A 12,408-nucleotide genomic window follows, 5' to 3' on the forward strand; every position below is an offset into this window, starting at 1 on the left:
TCTCTGTGTTAGGTATTAAGTGCTTTACCCTTTATTAATTGATTTAATCCATACAACTACCCTAGGAGGTGGGTGAAATTAGTATCCCTCTTCCTGTTTTACAGATGAGGAAACTGAGGTACACACAAGTAATTACTTGTACAAAGTCACATACGTAATTAGTACAAAGCCTGAATTTGACCCCATATATAAATAAATAATTTTCAAAACTATTGGAATTAACTGAATTATTTAATAAAGGTGAGGAATGTAGGAGGGAGCTATAACTGGGTCAATATCACAGAAACATGAGAAAAAAACTGGGGCATTTCCCAAGATGCTACTAGAAAATTAAGATTTCAGAGGGCTTGGGGTGCCCGTGTGGCTCAGTTGGTTAAGCGTCTGACTTTGCCTCAGATCGTGATCTTGTGGTTCATGAGTTTAAGCCCCGCATTGAGCTCTGTGTTGACAGCTCAGAGCCTGGAGCCTGCTTCAGATTCTGTGTCTCCCTCTCTCTCTGTCCCTCCCCAGTTCATATTCATTCTCTTTCTCTCTCTCAAAAATAATAAATAATAAAATAAAACTTTAAATAATGAAAAAAATTATTTTCAAAGATTTGAGAGGGTCGTAATGTGCCAGGCTAAGTAAGTTCAGCTTTTTACCCTGTTTGCACTGGGAAGCCATGGAAGGTTTTAAACAGAAGAGTGATAAGATCAGACATCTGGTTTAGAAAGACCCTAAGAGACGGTGCAAAGACTGCATAGGTCACAGGAGTTTGGAGCAGGAGGATTTGAAGGCTGTTGCTGAGGTCTAGATGGAGAATAAAGGAGGCCTCTGCCTAGGCGCAGATGCGATATTGATGAACAAGAGAGAAATTTAAGAAATACTTAAAAAAGTATCGGGACACCTCGATAGCTATCATTTGAGTGTCTAACTCTTGATTTTGGCTCTGATCATGATCCCAGGATCATGGGATCAAGCCCCACATCAGGATCTGTGTTAAGTGTAGAGCCTGTTTGGGATTCTCTCTCTCTCTCTCTCTCTCTCTCTCTCTCTCTCTCTCTCTCCCTCCCGCTCTCCCCCCCCCTCCCTCCCTCTCACACACACACACACACACACACACACACATACACACACACACTGTCTCTCAGGAATGGAAGACCAAATACCTAGGATCAATGATGTTTTAAAAAAGCTATTTGTGAAAATATCTTACAGTCTTCCATGGATCTTTATCTGCCATATTATCAAGTACTATTTAGTATAATATGTGACAATAGTCTTTCACATAGTCGACACATAAAAATTGAAAAAAAATTTTTTTACCTGAAATAAATAAAATCAAGGAGTAGTCGTAGCTGTTCACTGAGGAAGACTATGCCAAGTCCAAGGAAGGCCAAGGATGGACTTGTAGATAAAGAACCACAGATTTTAGGAGGCTGGGAGTTAAGTGTGGGTTTCCTACTCCCCTCCCCCAAACCATGTTTGAGTGGGTGCACCTAACTACTACTCAATAAAATAAGGTGCTATGGTGTCATGAGTCCAAAACACCAGAATCTCCATCTGCACCTGTTTGCTCTTCATATATAAATACAACCTCTCAGTACTGCCTAAAGGAGAAGGCTTAATTACCACTTGTAATGATGGGATAAATAGACAACAGTGGAAAAAAGAGGCAAAGACTGCTCAGTTAGCTGAACTAGGATTATTTCTTAGCTATTCCAGACAGAGTAGTCAGTTTTTTTCAGAACTGATTGCCGCTAGTTGGAAATAATTTCTCAAATCACATCCCTCTGAGCATGTTTATGTAAGGTACCATTGAATGTGGGAATTTTCTGACTCAATGAATGGAAGAGACCCAATTTGTTCTCTCTAAATGCAAACTAAATCTTCTCATCTATGCACATGTATTTTTAATACACTACTTAAATGCTGTGAAACACTGAGAAGACCAATGTCTTAGAGTATAACAAACAAGGAAGAGATTGGGAGGAATAAGCTCAGAGATTTAATGCATAGGTGGTGTAGAGGAGGGACCAGATCAGACAGGCCCTAATAGCCCATCACAATGACTTAGGGTTTTATAGAAGTAGTATGAGAAGCTATGAGGGTGAGTAGAAATAGCACATTAAAATACTTAAAATCGGGGCACCTGGGTGGCTCAGTCAGTTAAGCATTCAACTCCTGATTTTGGCTCAGGTCATGATCTCAGTTTGCAAGATTGAGCCCCATGTTTCTCCCTCCCTCTCTCTGCCCTTCCCCCACTCATGCGCGCACTCTCTCGCTCTCGCTCTCAAAATAAATAAACTTAAATGAAGTGATTCAATTTCCTAAAAATTCTAATTAATAGATGTAGTACAATAGTCATTGGAAACTGCTGTATCATTGCTTAGGCATATTGACTCAAAACATGAAAAGTTTCTTAATATTTAGATTTTTTAAATATTTCTATTTTATATTTTAAAATATATGTTTTCAGTTTGGAATAAATCCTTCACCACTAAAGTCGCCAGTAAGGGTTACTTCAGTTCAGCTAATTGTACTAAGAACTGATTGGAGAAAATTATTTCCATGCCTCCTACACTAAGCAGCATTCTTATTCCTAATGCAGTATCTTGAGTTCTTCAGCATCAAGAAAGAAGCCTGCAGGGGCACCGGGGTGGCTTAGTCAAGCATTTGACTCTTGATTTAGGTTCAGGTCATGATCTCACAGTTTGTGAATTGAAGCCCCACATTGGGCTGTGCGCTGATGGCATGGAGCCTGTTTGGGATTTTCAGTCTCTTCTCTCTGTCTCTGTCTCTCTTAAAAATAAACTTAAAAAAGAAAGGAAGAAAGAGAAAGACACTCCAAAGTAGGTATGACAGTTCTGGTCAGCAACACAGGATCTTCTTTATCTTGCACGGAACAGCTTTGGGGTTCAGCAGTCTCCTATCTATACCTGTCGTTATGGTGAACTTTATCAGTGGGAGTCCAGGCAGTATGGTAACACTGACAGCGTTGTTTGTGGGACAGAATGTGACCACAGTAAGCTCTTTCGGGCAATACATCCCTGGTGAAATGTCTTCAACTTCCACAGTCAGTCGTGGCCTGGCCTTCCCCTTCTCAAATTCAAATACACCAATTTGCAGCATGTCTTTGTCAGTTTGGGCCACTATAACAAGAATACCGTAGAGTGGACAAACTTCCATTTCTCACAGTTCTGACAGTTGGGAAGTCCAAGATTAAAGTGCCAATAGATCCCTCATCTGGTAAGGGATCTATTGCTGGTTTGCAGAGGGCTATCTCATACCTTCTTGTATCCTCATGTGATGGAGGGCAGAGAGAAGAGGCAAGCTCTCTCCTGCCTCTTCCTATAAGGGCACTAATCCCATTTTTGAGGGCTCCACCTAATTACCTGTGACCTAATTACCTCCCAAAGCCTGCATCTCCAAATACCATCATGCTGGGGATTGGGGTTTCAACATATGAATTTGGGGGGATACAGACATTGGGTCAGTAGCATGGAGTCACCATAAAGACACAATAGTGCATCGCACATGAGATACAGACCCTTAAAACCGTGAACTCCCATCTTCCCCCACCCTTCCTGTGCATACTGAGAAATGTTTTTAAAACTCTGTGCTTTTCCCTGTGGTCATCTGGTGCTGCCAGTGTCCTCATAAACAGAGATTAATTGTGGGCACTGAAAAATGGCATGGTGGTGGCTGTTACAATGCGGCCATCTAGAAAAATATCTGACATCCTTATTTTAAAAAATAGTTATATGCACACATATATATGATTCATATATAATCATATATAAATGTAAAGTATATATTTTTAATAGATAGGACTTATGTTCCTCAGCGGTCAAAGGATATTAATTTGGGAAACAACTTATTGCTTTGTCTAAATCAGTTGTTTTCAAATTATGGGACTCTAGCTAGCTGGGCAGCAGACTTGAGCTACAGCTTATACACCTGGATCAAGTTCATGTGTCTCAGTCCTCCTGAAGACCAGTCTCTTCCACTTTAGTGGTTCTGTGCTTCCCATCTCTGTCATGCATTCTGATACTCATACACTGCCTGGCATTATCATTCAGCCACTTCTTGTTTTTTTCTACCTCAATTTTATGCTTTTAGAGAATAGAGTGCTCAGTAAATCCCAGTCCACATCTGTCCACAGAACACTCTTCCTATCCCTCCCCATGAAGCCACTGAATTACTCCATCCAGACTGCCGACTGTGCCATGTTTGCTTTCTATCTTGAAAAGTTGGTGTGAGAATAAACTGAGTTGATGTAAGAGAGAGCCCTTTGGGAAGTTCATAACTACTTACATATGACCTGGTACTATTTTTTATACCTAACACTAGCACTGAGAAATATTAAGGGCATGTTATATATGTATATATACGGGGGACTTACTTTTTGCCAGCTCAAAAAGACAGGTTAAATAATACTTTTGCTTCTATTTAGGAAAGCTGTTACTGAAAGTATACTTATGAGGTTTCTTTTCTAAAAAATATAATTACAGATGGGATACACACCTCTCCATGTGGGCTGCCACTATGGAAACATCAAGATTGTTAATTTCCTGCTCCAGCATTCTGCAAAAGTTAATGCCAAGACAAAGGTAAACTCTTTTCTTCTTTGTATCCACCAAAGTCATTGATTTCTGTGTCCAAGGAAGTAAGTGTCCTTTCTTCCATCTTCCTTCTACAGAATGGGTATACACCGTTACATCAAGCAGCTCAGCAGGGACACACGCATATAATAAATGTCTTGCTTCAGAACAACGCTTCCCCCAATGAACTCACTGTGGTAAGGGGGAAGGGAAGAGGGAGGCTAAAGGAAGAGGAAGGAGATGACCCTTGATGCTGGAATCTTCTTACATTTTTCACTGGGCACCAATGCTGCTGTTTTACTTTCATTTATAGGTATAAACAGAGCATTCAGTGGAATTCAGGGCAAAGGACAATAGCTATATTGTGACCCGTCGAGAGAGAGATGTGATTAGTTTTTCACACTTAAAAACTACAAGTCCATTGCCATCTCATAGGAAATACATATATAAAATAAAAAACATGCTTGTTTTCTTGATGATTTAGAACATTAGAAAGCCTCTTGGGTTCCGTGTGTAGCAGCCGGGTCTCTGCTGTGTGAGTGGGAACAGGTTAGGTGGGTTTTGTGCAAGGTATGTCTCTAATGAAATAGTGTTTTGTGTGTGACAGTGGGTGGGACCAATGAGACACTCGCCTTCTATGTAGTATGGGTGAAACATGTGGGCGCACACAGGCACTGAGACTCGGGGAATGATTTGTTAATTCTTTGTCCTCGTTTCCCTCTGGCCAGAATGGGAACACTGCCCTCGCCATTGCCCGGAGGCTTGGCTACATCTCAGTGGTCGACACCCTGAAAGTAGTGACTGAGGAAACCATGACCACGACTGTAAGTAACAGATTCGGGACCTCGTCCCCTCAGTGCCAGCTTTCAGGCTGTAGATTTTCCAGGAACTTACTTTGCCCTATTTACAGACTAAGTTCCATGTTACCAAATGCTGTCATTCTCGTTTCAGATATTGAGAAACTAAATATTAAAAATACCTTTTTAAAATATGCATTAGGACCTATAGAGTTTTTTGCTCCATGTAAAGTTAAATGTATGTATTAATTTGTTTTGCTGTAAAAATAGTTTTAATGAAGTGAAGGCAGAAATATTTTCACATTGTTCTTTGGCAATGTAGGGAAGTTGAAGATAACTTGGTTCTTTACAATGTTATGACTCATAAATGGTAATGGATACGTTGCCATCATTGTAAAAACACTTTTTACATTGTTGCAAAAATAAAACATTAGGGAGAGGATCCATTTTTACCACCATCCTCACTACTCTTCCAGTCAGCTATTAGAGTTTTCATAGGAAAAACAATAGGATGTTTTATTAAAATTATAAATAAATCTTTACCAGGAGGCCTTATTGCGTCAGATACGTTTTTATAAGCTGCAGCCTCTGGGATAAGTCATTTCTTATTAACACCATCTGGAGCCTTTGAACTGCATCAGAATTTGGTAACTTTGGAATCAAGAGCAGATATTGCACCATATCACAGGCTTATTGGAGTTATTCCTGACTTAATGACTCAACACACATGCCTGAGATTGGCTCCGTACAATGTAAATTTAGGACTCTGGAACATTGGGAATTATCAGCTCTGCCTCCTTGTCTCATCCACCTTTCGATGTGAAGAAAGGCATAGTTAGCATCTGCAAACAGTTTGTATACACAGTGCTTCACGTAAAAGAACGCGGGGTTGAGGATCTCTGCAGCAACCTGCGGGCTGAGTTATATGCAGGCTTTACAAACTAAAATACTAAGCCTGCTGATCACAAGAGAGAAATTATGTAATTTGCAAAAGAGAAAGCAGTAACTTCAATGGACTAGAGCAATGGTTAGCAAACAGGGCATATTTCTAACTTTAAGATATAGTTTGTATAGAGATAAATTACCACATATTGCTTTTCTATACCTCTTCAGTATTTCATGATCTTAAAATCTGGTATTAAATACTTGAAAAAAGAGTTTAAACAAATAATGTTTAGTAACCTTAATCTTGGAAATATTCCATCTAGCTCTCTGTAGGGTGTGACAAAAAGAGGGAGAAGGACAAAGTATTAAATAACTGCTAAGTGTCATAATGCTATAAAACATTTGAAGTCACTGTAATAAGTATATAGAACTTCCTTTCCGGTGTTGGAGAATTGAAATGTGTGTAATAGTTAAAAATATAAATCTTATTTATCGAATGTAAATAACTTTCTCACCCATTGGGAAAGTTCAGAATGTTTCTTTAATATCAAAAAAAGCTTCAGAAGGGGCACCTGGCTGGCTCAGTCAGTAGAGCATGTAACTCTCCATCTTGGGTTGAGTGTTCGAGCCCTATGTTGGGTGTAGCTTCAGGAGAATGTAAGTAAAGTTATAGCCTCAGGATATCTACTGAAAGAAAAGTGTTTCAAGGCTCTGGTTCCTAGTGAAAGATAGAACAAATATCAGAATCAGGCCATCGCTCTCAGTATCACCTGCTGAATTGACTGGTAATTTCTGCAAGAGAGAGAAGATAGGGCTCGTACTGACAGGAAAAGTCCAGTTTGCCTAATGAAGTGAATTAGGCTTCCATAGGTTAGGAAAGAGTCCATTGTTGTCCCTAAGACTTAGTCCAGCATTGTGGTATTTGAGACTTTATCTCAAGCTGAGACACAAACCTTGTCAACTCTGCCTTAGCAGATGCATATAACCTGGCACAGGTGAGGACTGACACAGCTCAGGGTAGAGTCTGTGATCTCAAGCTCACTAAACACAGGGCAGCCTCCACTGTCGACGGGTCTTTGCAGAGCCAGTTGCTAGGCCCCAGCAGCCATCAGCTCCATAAGCAGACATCTGTTTTTTCAAAAAACTTAAAGAAAAGATTCATCTTCCCTACAAGCACAATGTATGATGTGGCAAGTCTAAGAAAGATGGCTTCAGTTAATTACATTACCGTCATGGCAGGGTAGAAACTGTCTTAGGACCCAGAAAACTGAACATCAGTAGAAGCTGACGTTCAAAAGATGAATGAAGCATTTAAATTGCATTGTTTAAAATATTCAGTTTCTCTCATTAGCAAAGAACAGAGCACACCTATCTCTCAGATACTGGTGTCTATACTATTCTGTAGTAAAGGGATTCAGGGCTTCTTGAGAAATGGTTGAATCTAGATCTGGAGAAGCAAATACACAAGATGAGTCTGGAACGTCTTCTGGTGCCAAAGCATAAGGAAGTGTCTGCTCTCACAAATAAGTAAATAAACACACACATACACAATGATGGAGCTATGTCACAGGGATGCAGGAATCAACTGAAAAAGTTCCCAATGGCCAAAGCTGGAACAATGTAAGACAGATAGAGAGATACAAAGAGAGAGAGAGACAGACAGACAGACAGACAGACTCAGAGTATAGTCCAAAGTATAAAGTAAATATCCATGAGTCGGTACTGATATAGATAAATATAGATACTGCTGTAGATAAATGACTGAATAAATAGGGAAGAAGTGTCAAATCTGGAAAAAAAATTCAAACAATTTATGAAAATACTTTCCTGCAAGGTGTAAAACATAACTCTCTTAACTGTTAAGAGACTTAAACTTAAGTGTCGCTGAGCATAGTGTTTTCCCTCCAAAGAAAACAGTGTGGGAAGGGGGAGGGGGAACAGAATATCTTTACAAGCACTGCCTCAGCCAGGCGCGCATGCCCAGTACCAACACTGGTAAATCGTGTTGGTCGTATGTACCCTTGACATAATGTGATGAAATTGGCACTTTACCTCTGTGGTCTTCCTTCCCAGAACATGTGACCCAATCCAATCATGAGAAAAACATGAGACAAATCCCAGTTGAGGGACATTCTACAAAATACCTGACCAGCTCACTTCTAAACTGTGAAGGTCATTAAAAGCCAGGAAAGTCTGAGAAACTGTCACAGCCATAGGAGCATAAGGGGAGCTACCAGCTAAAGATAATGTGATGTCCTGCCAGGTCCTCAGACAGAAAAGAGACTTTTGGTAAAATCTAAGGAAATATGAATAAAATTTAGAGTTTAATTAATAGTAATATGTGAGTATTGGTTCAGTAATTGTGACAAACGTACCATAGTTTTAACAGCCTTGCTTTTTTTCCAGTTGCCTTATTTAAGCATCTTCCCTTGTTCTATTAGACTTTCATATGCTCTGAATAAAAAGAGGACTTGTTTTTCAACTAAAACATTAAGTCACTAATATTTTTTAACAAGTTATGTTGTCAGTGGCTTTGGATAGATGTAATCTATATAGGTAAAAACTCATCAAAGAGCAAGTAAAATATTCACTAAGCCCTTTGCTCTGTAATATACAGTTCTTTAAAATTGTGTGGAGGTTAAAATGATCTTGCAAATGCATTACCTCTAAAATATTTTCTGCAAGGCTTAGTTGCACACATTACATAATTTATACAATCTTAATGTTTTGTATTTAGGTTAGGAATTAAAATGTGCATATAGAAGGGCAAGACAAAAATCAACGGCTGGCATGGTACAATAACGACACAATGCTTGCTGTTCATGGGGCTTATCTTCAGCCAAGACTTTTAGTAGAATGAGGTGGTAGGTTCATCAGACCATGAAAAAGTGTAACAATAGATGAGGAGAAGCAATATCTCTTTTCTCTTTTCCTTCGAACAGCCTTATTATGGACCTAAATCTTTTAAGCCAGTTTGTTTTGCCACTAGAATTCTTTCACTTTGTATTTGTTCCTAACAGTGTGTATATGGTGAGGACCTTAATGCTAAGGGACAATTTTGATGTCATTTTATATGTGTGAGTCTCAAAATAGTTAGCACATAAGTCCTGTAATAAATCAACTGATTAATTTAGAAAGAAATAGTGTCGTTAAAATGTTCAGTCCGCTTACACTAAAGTGGCTGCTTTTTTGTTTGTTTGTTTCTAGACTATCATAGAGAAGCACAAAATGAATGTTCCAGAAACGATGAATGAAGTCCTTGATATGTCTGATGATGAAGGTATGAAAACCACCTTTGCGTTCATAATGAAGTGTGACTTTGTATTTGTTTCCTGAAGAACATTTATTGGAAAAATGTTTTTAGAAATGTTCATGTGTTTTCATGTGTATATAAAGAGTATACATTATTCACACACTTACATTGTTCACTTAAATCATGCAGTTCGTAAAGCCAACGCCCCTGAAATGCTCAGTGATGGCGAATATATCTCAGATGTTGAAGAAGGTATTTGTGACTTTTTACTGTGATAAAATTTAACTACCAGCTTTATCTTCCATTTCCTATCTTTGAAATGTAACACTTCTTTGAGTTACTAACTTTTCACTTAGCTTATTATTATTAATTTACATATCATTTAAAAGATGTGCGTTTGGTATTAGTGTCTTTGTCTCTTTGAAGCCCCTCTCCTTGAACCCATTTTCCAACTTGAAAATTCAGTTGTCACTAATTATGTGAATTGTTTTCTTTCTTTTTGTTTCTATTGAGCAGAAACCTGATTTATATTGTTTACATTTGAAAATCTAGAAGAGAAAAATCTGATTAATGTTTAGACCTAAAATATTTTTTTAAATAAGTGAGAAAAGGTATCTTATAGGTAAGGGATTAAATGCCCATTTTAAAGTTTACTCTAAGCTTCATAGTAAAAGCAGCTTTGGAACTAATAATGAAAACCCAACCTGAAGAAAACTGCTTTCAAAATATAAATTTTCAATATTGATTTCATGAAAGAGATCAATATATAAATGCTGGTAGTCATACTTCATTTGCTTAAAAGAAACTACTTGTTTTCTGCCTTATTTAAAAATCAATACATTTGACCAGCTCATGACATACAGATATATTAATTAATGATAACTTAAAAATTGCATTGGAAAAGTAGCATTTTTACAGGGTATAAGTATTATAAAGATGGCAAACTCAACAGTTTTACTGGAATAAAGAAATGTGTACTTACAGTAGAATTTATATTATATTTATGTTTTTTTCTTGCAACATTTGACTCTCCCAAACTACATCTGTCTTCTTGCTCCCGGTATTTACCATCTCTTATAGATTTTTCTCATAGAGCAGACTCAATGGTCTTAGTCTTTCTCTGCGGTTAGGTAATTTTCCCTATTTTAATTATTGGTTTCAACTTTGAGTTGCACAGATGTAATTTAAAATCTAAATAGCGGAAAGCCTACATAATCCTAAATAACTTCAACGTTTTCAGCATACTATGACTGCCTACTATAAGTGCGCTGTGGCCACTGGGCTGCGAGCCTAGAGGAGCTAATGCTCTGGTGGTCATTTAGGACCTGGAAGGCCATGTCTCATTGTTTGTAAATGTCATGTTGATAAATGTTAAAGGCTTTTACTCATTTTTTCTTTCCTTTTGTTTAAATCATTAGCTACATGTGTACCTCTGTCCTATCACCAATTGTATATTTATATCATCTTTAGGACTTTAAGAATATTATGCCTTACTGTCATTATATTTCAATGTCTTCTTAGGAGTAATTTCTTATGTGCAAAAGATAAGAGGAAAGTGATGTTCTCACATGGATCTGTACACACATAAAACATGTCAAAAGTACATTTTCAAATGAGATTTTATGAAATATAATATGACAGTCACAGACCTAAAAATTTACTAGCTTTGATGAAATATCCCAATACTTGCATTGATGAGAGGCCAAGTTTGAATGGACGAAATAACAGCTTTATATATGTGAATAACCAGATAATTTCCATAAAAGGAGAAATTTCGAGTCTTTTAATGTGAAGAGAATTCATCTAGCCACTTAACTACAAATGACAGTGATTTCTTATACATTTATCTCAGCTTGAGATTTTGAAATTAATAAACAAATTTCAATTCTCATTTTATTCATCTTCCTTTAAACTCTTTGGCCCTTGCTGTATGGGTATGTCCATAGGCTATGAGAATCAAATGACTTTTGATTTCATAATATTTTAGAATTTAATGTTGGAAGGGGTTCCTAAAAGGTCACTTGATCTGAACAATAACCTTCTATATTGGGATCACCTCTATAAAATCCTCTTAAAGGAGATCTTTTGCCCAGAAGCCTCAATGACAGAAATTCCCTAATTCCCAGGCTGCATTTTCCATTGACAACAACTCTGATTTTAAAAATTCTTCATTTTATTGAGTATCCTTCTCATTGATTCAGGCTTCTACTCATTGATTCAGACTCTGATATATTTGGCACTATTTAAAACAAAATCTGCCTCTTCCATGTGATAATCCTTGTGATATTTAAAAAACATGTTTCCTATTTCTTCTTAGTCTATTTTTCTCTAATACCACCCCTTCCACTGCTCCCTCACAGTCATGGCCAGTCTCCTATGTACATTTCAGTGTTTCAATTTCCATCTCAAATTGAGATGACCAGAATAGACTATAGCATTCCAAGTATATTCTGATCAAAGCAGAGTAATGCAGGACCATTGCTTTGTCCATGGATGATATTAAAAATCTATTATTGAAGATTAAGATGTTTTTGAGGTTGGGGCACCTGGGTGGCTCAGTCAGTTGAGTGTCAGACTTCGGCTTAGGTCACAATCTCATGGTTTGTGAATTCAAACCCCACGTGGGGCTCTGTGCTGACAGCTCAGAGCCTGGAACCTGTTTCAATTCTATGTCTCTGTCTCTGTCTGTCTCTCTCTCTCTCTCTGCCCCTCCCCTGCCCACACTCTGTCTGTCCATCTGTCTGTCTGTCTCTCTTTCTCTCAAAAATGAATGAATATTTTAAAAATTAAGATATTTTTGAGATTATAATACTCACTTAATTTGACTCCTGTAACAGTACTGTTAGCTAATGTTCCTAAATGTTGCTTACATGAGCTCTGATAAGCCATA

The 12,408-nt window shown here is 37.9% G+C and overlaps 1 protein-coding gene and 1 long non-coding RNA gene across 3 annotated transcripts in view; one reads left to right on the plus strand and one right to left on the minus strand.

Moving 5' to 3' along the window:
- The window catches only part of ANK3 (ankyrin 3), a 338,327-nt gene that overhangs the window by 201,735 nt on the left and 124,184 nt on the right, over window positions 1-12,408 (plus strand). For both annotated transcript variants that reach the window (XM_077770154.1, XM_077770152.1), the window contains exons 19-23: window positions 4,494-4,592; window positions 4,682-4,780; window positions 5,312-5,407; window positions 9,473-9,545; window positions 9,708-9,770. In XM_077770154.1, coding sequence (XP_077626280.1) covers window positions 4,494-4,592; window positions 4,682-4,780; window positions 5,312-5,407; window positions 9,473-9,545; window positions 9,708-9,770 — 430 coding nt within the window. The remainder of the gene's footprint in view (window positions 1-4,493; window positions 4,593-4,681; window positions 4,781-5,311; window positions 5,408-9,472; window positions 9,546-9,707; window positions 9,771-12,408) is intronic.
- LOC144236503 (uncharacterized) overlaps window positions 1-12,408 on the minus strand; it is a 173,822-nt gene that overhangs the window by 145,802 nt on the left and 15,612 nt on the right. The window lies entirely within an intron of this gene.

The sequence above is a fragment of the Crocuta crocuta genome, unplaced genomic scaffold (genome assembly GCF_008692635.1).
Source record: "Crocuta crocuta isolate KB4526 unplaced genomic scaffold, BGI_CrCroc_1.0 scaffold46, whole genome shotgun sequence".
Taxonomy (NCBI): domain Eukaryota; kingdom Metazoa; phylum Chordata; class Mammalia; order Carnivora; family Hyaenidae; genus Crocuta; species Crocuta crocuta.